The 13,248-nt window shown below is 51.7% G+C and overlaps 1 protein-coding gene across 3 annotated transcripts in view; it reads right to left on the bottom strand.

The window, feature by feature from the left end:
- Nucleotides 1–13,248, bottom strand: part of ITPR3 (inositol 1,4,5-trisphosphate receptor type 3) — an 81,545-nt gene that overhangs the window by 7,911 nt on the left and 60,386 nt on the right. For all 3 annotated transcript variants that reach the window (XR_012155855.1, XM_073320289.1, XM_073320290.1), the window contains 15 exons: nucleotides 12,767–12,915; nucleotides 12,450–12,558; nucleotides 11,988–12,078; nucleotides 11,282–11,451; nucleotides 9,991–10,165; nucleotides 9,496–9,677; nucleotides 8,810–9,010; nucleotides 7,329–7,439; nucleotides 6,699–6,794; nucleotides 5,839–5,940; nucleotides 4,801–4,887; nucleotides 3,968–4,078; nucleotides 3,335–3,527; nucleotides 1,184–1,309; nucleotides 153–325 (listed from right to left, as the gene is read on the bottom strand). Coding sequence is in view for 2 of the 3 variants with exons in the window: in XM_073320289.1 (XP_073176390.1) it covers nucleotides 153–325; nucleotides 1,184–1,309; nucleotides 3,335–3,527; nucleotides 3,968–4,078; nucleotides 4,801–4,887; nucleotides 5,839–5,940; nucleotides 6,699–6,794; nucleotides 7,329–7,439; nucleotides 8,810–9,010; nucleotides 9,496–9,677; nucleotides 9,991–10,165; nucleotides 11,282–11,451; nucleotides 11,988–12,078; nucleotides 12,450–12,558; nucleotides 12,767–12,915 (2,076 nt within the window). In the remaining variant the exon portion in view is untranslated. The remainder of the gene's footprint in view (nucleotides 1–152; nucleotides 326–1,183; nucleotides 1,310–3,334; nucleotides 3,528–3,967; nucleotides 4,079–4,800; nucleotides 4,888–5,838; nucleotides 5,941–6,698; nucleotides 6,795–7,328; nucleotides 7,440–8,809; nucleotides 9,011–9,495; nucleotides 9,678–9,990; nucleotides 10,166–11,281; nucleotides 11,452–11,987; nucleotides 12,079–12,449; nucleotides 12,559–12,766; nucleotides 12,916–13,248) is intronic.

Here is a 13,248-nt window from a genome sequence, read left to right as displayed (position 1 = left end):
AATCCACTGACTTCAATGAGCGCAGGATTCAGCCCAGTATTCAGCCCAGGTACATTTCCAGTGGCCACTGATTTTCATTGCTGGGAGCCCAACTCGACACAGAGTGAGCCTGGGTTTAGGGGCGCTGCACTAACCTTCCCCAGGTAACTTACATTGAGAGTTCCCAGGATGTTCAGCGTGAGCCCAATCCCTAAATAATAGATCGATCGCAGGATCAATGCCACGAGGAGCGGTCTGATGCCGTAGCGCCGGGTAAACAGGGCCATGATGGAGAAGCAGATCAGAAACCAGAAGAGCAAGGAGATCAATGGGGAATCCAACACTCCTGGGAAGAAAAGGGGCACCATAGTTAAAGGGCATGGAAATCAAACACATATGATCAACTGGTCATACTTGATCTGTGTCAATCCATAGCAAACATCTGAGAGGAATTGTCCCTCAAAACTAAAGAGCCAGTCATCGAAAGAAAAAGAAAAGATACAACAAGTAACACAAAATAAGATGGTCCTTAATATTCATTACATGTATTATTTTATTATTAACACATTAAATGCTTCTCTAGCACCTTTCATCTGAGATCTCAGAGCTCTTTAAAAACACCAATAAATGAAGCTTCATAATAGGTATCTCATTATTATCCCCATTTTATAAACTGGGAGACAAGCACAGAGAGAAGTGAGTTTCTCAAGGACGCAGAACAAGTTAGTGGCAGAGTCAAGAATAGAATCCAGGAGTCCCGGCACTCAGTCTCCTGCTCTCAGTCTTAGACCACACTCCCTTCCTCTCAGAGTATGTCCACACTGCGGCAGCGAGTCTCAGGGCTTGGGTCTACAGACGCGTGCTACGGGGCTACACATAGCAGTGTAGACGTCACGGCTCAGACAGGATGCAGGCTCTGCGGCCCACCCCCTACCCGGGCTTTGGAGCCTGAATGTTGTTTTTTATGCCATAGCATGAGCCCAAGTCTCTGAGACTCACAGCCGCAGGCTTTAAAAAGCAGCGAGCTTTAGAGGGTGAAGAAGAAATTGGTTTTAGGAAATAGAGGAAGATACTGAGTAGCTTTGGCAGGGAATGGGGCTGGTGAGACTGTATCTGCCAAGGGGTCAGTGTGTGTCAGTTCTCTCTTTGGACGAGGACACACTTTCCCTTGGTTTCTAAGAACAGAAGTAGATGGAGCGCTTACCCATAGAGGTGGCTTCGACGTAGGGGTAGAAGAAAGCAATGATGATGTTGATGAAGACAGCCAGGTTGAAGGAAATGCTTCCCCAGAGAGTCATTCTGCGGGAGAACCAGTACATCAGTGGCATGCCTAGGAAGAGGAAGGTAGGAGGTGACACACTGCGCAGTAAATCTCAGCTGATCATGTGCAACTTGGATATGGATTGTAACTTCTCCCAGAGACTTAACATGCTCAGTTCAACACATGCTCTGTGGGACTGACCTCCCATTTCCTCCACCCAGTAGCAAAAGTCCCCAGCATTGGGCTGAAATGGGACGGTGAATTCAGAATGTTACTGCTCACATTTCGTGGCTCGTCAGACCTTTGACCCACTCTGGTATTTGAAAATCAGCTCCAGTGTTACACCCTTCTTGTCTCTCTCTCATTACTTCCTACATCCTGGCCATTTGTGTGTTTCAAAAAACGGTGCCTCTGTTCTCTTGGCATTACTTCTCCGTCCCATAGGAGTCCCCAACAGCCTGCACTGCCAGCCATTTCCTATCCCAACTCGAAACTTGCTTCCTGTCTCATCGCTAACAGAATTCTGTTTTGGTTTTGCAAGTGTTTTCACTGCTACTGTAATACATCTTCGCTGCTTATTGGCATTTATATGTTATCTCCTCATGATTCATGAATAAAAGCAACCTGATAAGTGCGAGGCCAACCTTTAAAATGGATAAGCACCCAAGTGTTTGGATGCTGATCTGAACTGTATCCAAACTCTCAAGTTTACAAAAGTGAGCTGGAAACCTCACAAGAGACCAGTTGCCTTCTATTTAAATGCTCTCTGGAAAGGAGATTTCCAGCGGGAGGCTTCCCGAAGGCAACTTCTCTAATGGTTCCACACTGAACTGTTTCAACCCTCAAGGATTCAAGTGTTGAACGAAGGCATAGTTCAGTTCTGATTTGGTTCAAGCTGATTCATCCACCCCTGGTTTGGATATGTGTGCAGGGTGTGTCTGTCTTTCATACCTCGGCATCCATTTATCCATGCATCTATGTAGGCATGTCTGATGTGCCATGAGCTGCAGCCTCCGTTACCAAGGAAAGCCTTGTGTGATGAAATAGGTCTTACAGCACGCCATGTGACAACGCTTGGCCATATCCTGACCCCCAGAGGTAGGGACTTTCACAGCTGCGTGCTCCACCTTTGTACCCTCAGCTCCATCAGCCACAGCGTCCCCACTCATCACAGTTGTCTCAGTGGGTCACAGGGAGTGAGAGGGTTTCTCAGAGAGCTAGGTCTAAGTCCATTCAAGGATTTCAGGATTAGGACCAAGACATGGATCTGGAAGCCGAGAGGGAGCCAAATATCGAGTGCCCTGACAATCGTTAAACAGTAACAGCAGCTTTGGCCAGCGCGTTTGAGTTCATCTGATCCCAAATGCCCATTCAGCCACTTAATAAGAAGGCAAGATGTTTGCCGCTCTGTATCCCCTTCTTCCTTGTGAATCTGCGCAGGGAATTGCCAGCTCTACACTCCCTGTCTCCTTTAAGCCCATATTTTTAAAACTGGTGCCTGCCTTCGGGTGTCCAGCCTGAGACACCCAGAGCCCGATTTTCAGAGGTGCTGAGCACCCCTGCGCCAACTGCCTTGAATTGCCTCTATGGGTATTTAACACCTCTGCACATCAGGGCTGGGTATCTGAGGCTTGGTACCCTAAAACAGAGGTACCCAAGCTTAGCGGCTACTTCTGAAAACAAGGTGTCATTACATCCCTTGGCAGGGGACTTACTTCCCTCTCTCTTCTCCACTCTGTATCGTTTTCTCTGCTTTATGTTGTTTGCTGAATATATTACAATACCCTATTTGGTTTGGGCCACATAGGAACTCCACTAATGAATCTCCCCCTGGTTTTGCATCTAGAAGCACGTAGCCTAGAGGGGGGCCTGCATTTTTTATTTGCTTCCAGTTGCCACATTCAAAGTCAACAAGGGATCGGGAAGCTACAAATGTGGAAAGTCTGAGGGACATATTGTCAGTGGAAGAGTTCAGGGCACTGCACGCAGCCAGGGGCATGGGATGCTGGGGGAGCTTTTTTGCAAGCCACCGTCTGGTGCTCATGGCTGTTTTAGAGCATTGCCGTTCTCAGGGGAGCTCCAGTTTGCCCTTACTGCGCAGTTTCTTCTGCCATTCCATCTCGTTGTGGAGGAAGGACGACTGGTCGAAGAAGTCGCTGACTTTGCTGCCCTGCTCGTCTTGTTCCGTGGTGGTGAACAGCCGGTACTTGGTCTCCCTGGTGACGAATTCGCAGATGCTGGGCACGGGGAAGATGATCTGCTCCATGCTCCGGTCCAGGCGCACAATCTGAATAGAGCAGGCAAAGAAACCGGGGTGCTCTTAGTCCCCCATCTGCACCACACTTATTTGCTCTGCCACGTAACCAGGAACCAGCCCCACACCAGCTCAGGGAAGGATCTATAAACTGCAACTCATTCTAAGCCACGCCCACAGCTTGATCCAGCACACACATCCCTGACCAGCACAAGGCTCCTGCGGTGGGAATCCTTGCTAGCACCGAGGACACATGCTGCGGGAGACACAACAAACAAGAAGGGCAGTAGGAAAAAGATATCTGGGCACCGCTAAGTTGATCTACCTTTAAGTACTAGCCTGTATCTCCGGGGCACGACAACGATGAGGCTTGTCTATGAACTGCAGACACAGGGAGGTTTAGCCCCATGACCTAAATTAGCCAGCCATTAGTCCATGAAACGGAAATCTACCAGGACAACAACAAGTCCTACCTCAATCTGGGAGGTGTGCTTCTCGTAATACGCCAGCGGGTCTTCTTCCTCCTCCTGGATGGGAGCCGTTGATTTCAGCATCTGAGTCAGCTGCTTATTGTTTAAGCTGAGCTGGAGTAGAGGGGAGAATAAGGCAGGTGTCTTCAGCTGGCAAAGGCAGGAGGGATTCTGTTCTAACTGGGCATTAACAATGGTTCCTCACCATTTACCGAAAGCAAATCAAGGAAAGCTTTATAAAGGGCCCCAGCGGCTCTCCCCAGCCTCCCAGGGATGGCAATTCAACTCACTACCATAATTACCTCCCAAATGGGCTAATCCCCAAATTGCAAATCAATGCCCATAACGCCCGAGGGAAATCGCATTACAGCGGAGTAGCATTTGGGAGAGGAGACCAGGCCACACAAAGCAGGAAAATGACAGCGAAAGGATCAACCCTCCTACCTCTAGGAGGAGGGGCAAGGTGGGAACTGACACCACCAGGGAAGCTTAACCCCCATCAGCACTAATAGGAGCAGACCTTCTCCATGGCAACACGGGAACATATACCCTGAAGAACAGAACCAGCCACCCGTGAGCTCTACAGAGCTCTCCTTTCATATTACCCCAACGAGCTGGGTGATAATTGCAGAACATGTAGTTGTGGCTCAAACCCCACGCAAACCCCCCGGGAGGCGTGAATTTTGTATCTCCACAGGAATCTCTAAAAAGATCAAGGCTTAAATGATGGAAAGCAGAGCAGCTAAGAAACCTCTGCTTAACCAGGCCTGGGGAAGTTTCTTAGCAACCCACTGCCACTGCGGAGATCCTGCATTCACTCCATGGATTTCTCATACCATAGAGGAGATGCCCTCCACCTCCTCCTCCTGGATTCGCTTCACTGGTTTCAGGAGATGCTGCAGCTGCTTGTTGTGCCGAGACAGCTGCAAAGAGAGAGAGGGACAGTGAGGAAGGAATAGGAGCATGAGACAGACGTGACAGGGCAGAATGTACTGTGAACATGTGACGATCCTTTGCTAGATGTGTAAAAGCCATGGAAGGATGAGGCATACACGTGCCAAGTCCTGATCCAACTAGAGCCAATGAAAGTTTTGCTGTTGACTTCTCTTGGATCAGGATTTAGCCCTTAGATATATGAAGAAAGAACAGCATCTGCAGTGACACTAGCTAGCATAAAACAAGGGATGTCAATCCCCATTCGTCAGGGAATAAGCTGGCCACCATACTGGGTCAGGAAGGATTTCAGCCCTTTGGTAATGTACGATTGCCCAGTTGGTGTGGAGGAGGTTCTGCCTTCTGCTAACACACCGAGGCTCGGTCACTGCTAGAGAGGAACCATTGCTCTGTCAGAGGACAGCACTGCTCATATGCCTAGGGCAACAGGACTTGTTGGGACATAAGCAGAATAGTGGATCATGGGGCCCAAATTTACCATTGGCACAAGTGGGTGAAACTTGATTGAAGTCCATGGTGCGGGGCAAGCTTATATGAGCAGTGACGTTAACCTGTGATGGGCCAGCACAGACTGATCTAGCTCTGAATGAAAGGAACCCTCCAAGGTGTCAGGGACCAAGCAAAGGTGTGGGTCAGGACTCAAAGAGCCCACTTTCTTTTCCGAGGCCACAAGCAAGTCTTCTACTTATGGATCCAGACTGGAACTTCACGGGTATCCCAGCAGAGCTGGGTCTTCTTAGGTTTGACTTGAGAAAGTATTTAAATAAATAGGGGGGGAACCTGGAAAGACTATCCCATGCTAACCAATGAACAAAGGCCACCATACCACGGGATGGAGGAGCTGGGGGAAGCCAGTCTTAGAAAGGAGAGGCTTCTGCAGACGGGCACCTATGGTAGAAAAACAGCCGAAGAGATGGTACCTGTAAGGCCAAGATATAGATGTTGTGCCCGACTTCCCGGGGGGAAATCTCAGAGTTCTCGCACTCTTCCTCCTGGAGATAGGCTTTTTTAATTACATCAACCTGTAAAGGCAACCATGGGAGCAAGTCAGTTGTGCACTTCGCCAGCCAGAAACGTGGCTAAAGTTTTGCACTGCCCTGGGGACGTTTGAAGCGATAATATTTTGTTTCTCTTCCCTGTCCCATTTGTTTTTCCCCGTAACCAAGGAAGGCTCCATGGACTACCACCAAAGAGGTGTGTGCGTGTAACTAGCGTCAGTTGTGGGAGTGGAGGTGTGATGCAGACAACTATCCACTGAGGAAGGAGGGATTAGTGATAGAGACTTGGGAGACCTGGGTTCAGTTCCCTGCTCTGCCACAGACTCCCTGTGTGACCTTGGGCAAGTCACTTAATCGTGCCGTGCCTCAGTTTCCCAACCTGTACAATGGAGATAACAACAGTGCCCTACCTCACCGGCGGGGGGCTGGGAGGATAAATACACTAAAGATTGTGAGGTGCTCAGGCAGTATGGTAATAGAGGCCAGATAAACTACCTTTGTTAGACAGTACTGCAGTGAGACCAGCTGTACCTCGATTCCACACACAACCACATGGCACAACCTCTCAGCCCTGACCCGAGGAAGTCAAGAGCAAGGGTGAGAAGGATGGGGAGGGAGAGCCACCTTGGCTCAAAGGCTCCCTGGAATTTTAGGTCTGTCCCAATGATTCAGACCTCTGTCCCTTCCCTTCCCCCATTTCTCTAACATGCAAAGTCCTGCATGTCTCCCAAAGGCAGTTATGCCCAGGCCAAGAGCATCCCTCCCTGCTTGCCCACCCTTACCAGTTCCTGAGGCCGAAGGCTGATGAGGATCCGCTCAGCATTCTCGCTGTCATGTCTGCTCTCCATCAGGGCCAGCAGGAGTTTGGAGGCATTGTCCTGGTGAAGAGACACCCACTTAGGTAAGCCAGGGTGTCACAGGCACCCTCTACCTCTGCCTGAGGCCCGTAAACATGCCACGCCATGCAGAAACATGGCCACCCATCCATAGCTCCCCTGCGCTAGAGACCAAGCCACACGCCCACCCACTCTAGAGAGGCACGTTAGGGAGCCCACCAAGCCACGCTCTGCCACAGAGCCCACCTGCTCACACATGCTGGAGAGGGACTTCCTCACCCATGCTCAGTACCCCACGCTTTTCAGGGACCACACAAACACCGCTGCCACCACACCACCCATCCCGGATGTCCAGTGCTACACACGTTAAAGGTCCATAGACACACTACAGAGTCTGACAGACACGCTAGACTCGGATTCCAAGGCCAGAAGGAACCACTGTGGTCATCTAGTCTGACCCCCTGTGAGACACTGGCCGGAGACCTTCCACTACATAAACCCTCCTCAGCACCTGCTGCCCCCGCACGCGCACGAGACATCCCATCCTCACACCCCCTTCCAAGCTGCCCCACTGACCTTCAGCTGGAGGACAAGGTCCATTCTGTACTTGCAGAGGGGGCTGATCTCATTCAGGATCAGGGCCGTGATGATGTCAATGCCATTAGATTCGTGCGTCACAATGCAGCTCTGGGGAGTGACACACACAGGGTTTGTCCCACCGATTCTTTTCTGCTCTCTTGACCTCAGCTTTCCCCTCTGATGTCTCAGGCTCCCCACACACTCACAGGGGCTCAGGCTTAGGGGATGAAACGCCAGAGGCCCTAGGCCCCATCTACATGACCAGATCAGCTGCGTTTGACCAACGTGCTCCTAGCACAGTGGCCTAACTAGGTTATAAACACAGCAAAACTGAGGTATACATGGCTAAAAACTATCCAGACATAAAGCCTACAGCAGGTTTCAACCATGTTATTTGACCTTGTCCATACTGGCCAGCCATCGTTACAGCCTTGTTTGGCACAAGCCATGTTCACTCCCTCTTGCCTTGATGATGGCGATGGGATCTTTTTCTTAGATGCAGATAGCCAGGGTGAAAAATCGGGACAGGGTGGGGGGCGTAACAGGCATCTGTATCAGAGAAAGCCCCGAATATCGGGATTGTCCCTATGAAATCGGGACATCTGGTCCCCTAATGCAGACAGAAGGAATGATCAAGGACAGGAAGTTATTACATGCCCGGGGCAGGTCCAAGGGTGAAAGCCTCTAACACATGTTCCTTAAGAGCAAATGAAACACTAACCACCGTGAGAGCGACATCGACCCATTTCCAAGCATCGTTTGTGGGTACAGAGTTCCCACCTGTGCGGGAACGAGTCACATGACTACCCGGCTACGAATCCCCATCGGCCAATCACATCGCTCCTTCGTCTAAGCCCAAAGTTACAGGTGGGAGAGACGCAGGATTGTCCCCTGCAGCCCATTCTTCACTGCTCTGCCCTGCCTAGTCTGAAACGACTCAAGCAACCGGGCTCCAATGCCTTCCCCCTGGGGTGGCTACTGCCAGGAGGTTTCTCTTGAGAGTCAGCCTAAATGGTGCTTTCCTAATTCCATTGCATTGCTTCTAGTTGTGACTCTGAACAATTCCTTCCCTCCTGGGATATCATGGACAGCAACCAAGTTAGCCCAGCAGCACGCGTTAGTGATTGTAACCTCCGCCCACACGTCCATCCCCCCAGCGTTCATTGCTCTTCTCTGAACAGTCCCAATTCTGTACCTGCTGACACCCCAAAATCAGGGAGGCTGAATCAGCCTCAGCAGAACCATGGCCCTATTTGTCCCCAGCCTTCTGGAAAGGATGGAGCAGGGCTCCCTCAGCAGCGTCCCGAGAGCTGCCTGGGGAACACCAGGCCATTGGTACAAAATCCCAGGCATCCTGGGAACAAGCGAGCTCTAGAGCAATATGCAAAGGTCTCTAGCAGAGGATCTAGCCAGCCCCTCACTCCTTGCCCTCATAGCCAACCATGCTGTCTCTCCGTGGTGCTGGGTGTTTGGATTACCTGGTTCTCATGGCATGGTCCCTGGCAATACTCCGTCAAGGTCTCCAGGGTTTGGGTGATAAGGGCCACGTTGCATTCGTTGATGTAGAGGCCCAGCAGGCCCAGCCCCCCCGTGGTGCTGCCACACATGATGTCCAGGAACTGCAGAGTCTCACACACCAGGTTGTAGTTGGTCTTATTGTTCTGGCACCGGAGGAAGTTCTGCAGAACAAACCACCAGGCTAAAACCTCCAAGAGGGCCTGCAACTCAGCAGCCCCAGTCTCTGCAGCCCCCCTTCGCGCCCTTCCTGGTCCTCTCTTCCCCAGGGAAGCCAACGGGGTGCAGGTCAGGGCAGAATTTGGTACTGTGCCCCCTACACTAATGTTTGGCAGTGGGAGTGATCAGAGCTTTAAAGAGGGCCCTGAACATGTCTAGCCCATGCCATTTAACTATATATACAGACCGTGACCAGGACTTATGACAATAATAACACACAAAGCTTATCTAGCGCTTTTCTTCTGTAGATCGCAAAGCATTTACAAAGCAGGTGAGAATCATGGGGAAACTGAAGCACTGGAAGGGGAAGAGGCTTGTCCAAAGTCACCCAGCAGGCCAGTTGCAAAGCCAGGAATAGCACCCAGGTCTCCTGAGTCCCACTGCTCTACCCAGTGAGACAAACGTCCCCCCATCATCCCTGCTTACAAACCTGGAGGTCCCGGTTGTGGTTTTCACAGAGCAACTGCAGGAACCGAAGAATAGGCTCCATGATCAAGATCGACATTCCCATCTCATTGTTCTGGCTTCGCTCCTCAGTGTCGTGGCCCTTTCGAAACCCAATGGCCATGGGGTGCCGAGATGGGGCATGGGACAGCATGAAGGTTCCTCGTCCTAAAGGGAAATCCAATCTCTATTACTGTCATACCCAGGAACTCTGGTTGCCTACCCAGAGAGAATGTACTCAAGGGGGACAAACACATCCCCTGATGGCTACTTGGATGGTGCCAGCTTGTATGCATCTTTAAGCTGGCTATCTAGAGAACCTGCCTCTGGCTAGATCAGGACCCTACTGCTAGGCAGTGTAACCCTGCCCTAGGGTTAGCGTTCCTATGGGTAGGATACTTGGAGCCAGGATTAGGATCACACAGGTAGATATGGTCCCTGCCCCACAGAGCTGACAACTGTACCCTCCCTTCCCATTTACCCTTAGTGACAGGGTCAGGGGTGTCTTTGTCCTCCTGGGGCTTGTTCCCAATGTCAGTCATGTTCACCGACACTATGGACTTGGTCTCCTGCTGCGCCTTCTTCATGCGTTCATGCAACACTTTAAAGAACTTCTCACACTTCTTGTCGCTCGTCATCAGGTTATAAAACGATTTCTGGGCAGAGAGGGAAGGGTGGAGGAAGCAAGACAAGAAGTAAAAATGTCCACATTACGATCCGAAGTTTCCCCAGCTGCCTCTGGGATTTGTCTCTCCCACTAAGTCTGATACGGTGCCTGGAGTTTTAAAAGAGCTGGATAGTTTCACGACCTTGTATCTACAGTTATACAGCTATGGTTAGGGTGACCACTTCTCATGCTTCAGGACACAAACTGGTCAAGCACAGGGGTCAGGAAGAAAGTCCTGCCCCTGCCTGTAGCTTTGCATGCTATAAAAGAGTTTTCATTATCTTCTACAACATCAAAGTACTGGGCATTGAAGGAAGCAGGATACCGGACTGAACAGACCAGTGATCTGGTTGCGTAAACCCAGAACTACACTACTTTCTTTTCTCATCACTCAGATGTGAATCAGGGTCGCTGACCAAGTCAAATCTCAAGGGCAGGGCCATGCACATGCAACCCCCCTAATCAAGTCCCAGGAAATAACAGTCCTTTTGGCGTACAGGGAATGGATAATTCACCTCCCCTTTCTTCCCTCTCTCATCCCACCCTCTACTACACGCTGAGCTTTAACTATCAAGGAAATCCAAAGGTAGAACCTGAAAAACACAAGCTGTAGCCAGTCAGCACCTTGGACCCTAGACTCATCGTGGGTGGTCTAGTTTGCATCCACGTTTCCTGAACAAAGGGTTCGAAAGAGCAAAGGAATATAACCCACCACTAGACTCAGAGCTGCAGCACCCTGTTATTTTAGAACTACCCGGCAGAGGGCGCTGACTGCACTAGAGTCATAGGAAACTTGCACCTTTAGGTTCTCAGGATCTTTAGGCTGGAAACGTTAATCGCCAGCGATTTCTGGTGGGCCGAGGAACACAGCGTGAGCAGTCGGTCTGGTGGGATTTTATTACATCTGCCTTGGCCGGAACCACTAAGCGCAGGGATGGGCGAATATCCTAGACACTTTTTTCAAACTCTCAAATGCAGTATTCGCTCCAGTGAGTTTCAGACAAAGGTTTGTATTCACACAAACTGAACCCTCTCTCCTAAGTCATCCACGTCTGCTCTCCCCAGGGCTGGTGCACACGCTGGGAATGCTGCACTACCCCCAGACCTGTATCTCCGTGTTGCCGCCATCCAGCAGCCGGATGGCTAAGAGGATGCTCTCCTGGAAAATCTTCTCGTTTTTGGTGTTCATGATAAGGTCCGACACCAGCTTGGTGGCCCCTTCTCTGTCCAGCCGGCACTGGATGGCAGCAATAACTGACCAGTCCTGGTCTTGGCCTACGCATGGAAGAACACGGGAGGTAAGAACTGGAGCGAGGGGCAACACTGGGGAGGCGCAGTAGTGAATTCTACAGCCAAGCTAAGGAACAGAGGGTGGACTTTGGGTCGAGGCACTGAGCTGCCAGATTCCCTGTGTGACCCTGGAAAAGGCCCTCAGTCACTCCATGCCTCAGTTTCCCCATCTGCTCACAGGGGAGAGTTATAAGTCATTAACATTTGCAAAGCCCTTTCGTACTATGGCCACAGGGTCCTACGACTCCCTAGAACGGATCAATGGAATGATGAGACTGAAAACTCCAGTTCCACAGAACCCGCGTCTATTTCCCTGTGTATGGAATTGCAGGCAAAACCCTACTTCTGGTAAGGGCTGACCTCAGGGAAGCGAGGCTGATTCACACTAGCTGAAGATGTGGTCCCCTATGCTAAGGACTTGAAATGCAGAAGCCCGAAGCCCAAGGCGTGTGGGTGAGCCTCAGAAGAGACAGGGAAGGAAGCCAGCGCGGAGGGGAGACAAAGGACACCAAGTTGCTCACCACCCCCAGTCGTGTCGACGATCTCCCCTTTGGAGCTCGACTTCTTGTTCTGCAGGTAGTTACTCACAAGCATTTTCCTCAGCGTGTTGCCCTGACGTGAGAAATAAACACCATGGGTCTGCGCTCAAGTGGCGGATGCCGGACAGCTCACAGACCAATCCCCTGCCTTTGGGGCAGTGAGATAAAGCTCCCCGGGTAGGGACAAATCTCCCAACCCCCCACCAGCTGCATAAGGTTCTGCATGTGCCACGTAAAAGGCCAGGGCGTGGGTGAAAGCCGAGTGTCTGCAAAACCCAGAGATGTGACTTCACCGACTGTAATATGGAGTCACTCCCGATTGACCCCGAGGCAAGGGAGAGGGGAAGCAAGCCTGAGAATTGTACGGAAAGGTCAGAGGGAGAAAAGAGGCACCAGGCTGGGGGGTTACTGTGGGTCTCCTGACCGTGTGCCTCAGGTACTCACCCTGTCCCCATATTTGTTCCTCTTCATGAGCATCTGCTGCAGCGTCCTCAGGACCCGGATGCACAACTTCTCCTCGCTCTCCATCAGGTCCTTAGTGTGCTGGACCAGCCTGGCCAAACACAGCAAGAACCCATCAGTTCCTTCTGCACCCTGAGCCCTCCCATCCTCTTCGGAAAGGACTCCACCTCCTTCCTCCTGTGGGTTCACACACATCCCACCGCCACCCGCAGGGGAGAGCAGAGGAGGGACCGACCCCTTCCAGCTGGACGCTGGGATCAGAGGCGGCTGTGAGGCTAACCCCTCCCCCACCCCCTTACTTGGAGAGGAAGCCCCCGCTCTCGCAGCGCTGGTAGGCATCGGTCCCCTCCATGAAGAGCAGCTCTGGGCGGTGCAGAACGTCCACCAGGACAGACACTTCGGCTTCCACCAGGGGTTTGAACCGTTCCTCCAGGGAGTTGATGATGTCCTGCAAACGACGACGCCATCAGGGTTGGGCCCAGGCCTCGCGTGCACCCGCAAGGCCAGACTGGGCCCACGAGGCACCGGCCTGTGCTGGGAATGGGACAGAGCTGCACTGGCTCGGGGGAACTCCTGGATGGATCAGGCCCTAAGTCTGCTGGAGCAGGTCAACTGACTGCCTCCCCGCTTCAGAGGCTGCTGCATGCAGGCTCCTCTGCAAGGAGGCGCACAGGGGGGAAAGCCACAGGGTCTGCATCCTCTCTGGCCCTCTGGAAGCGAGGGGCAGCCAGGAGAGGACAGGGACTGCACCATGCCTGGGTGCAGGCGTGGCCGGTCGTGG

This window comes from Lepidochelys kempii, chromosome 21, assembly GCF_965140265.1.
Source record: "Lepidochelys kempii isolate rLepKem1 chromosome 21, rLepKem1.hap2, whole genome shotgun sequence".
In the NCBI taxonomy this organism is placed as follows: domain Eukaryota; kingdom Metazoa; phylum Chordata; order Testudines; family Cheloniidae; genus Lepidochelys; species Lepidochelys kempii.
Note: the sequence above shows the minus strand (reverse complement) of the source record. Positions and strands in the feature narration are given on the sequence as shown.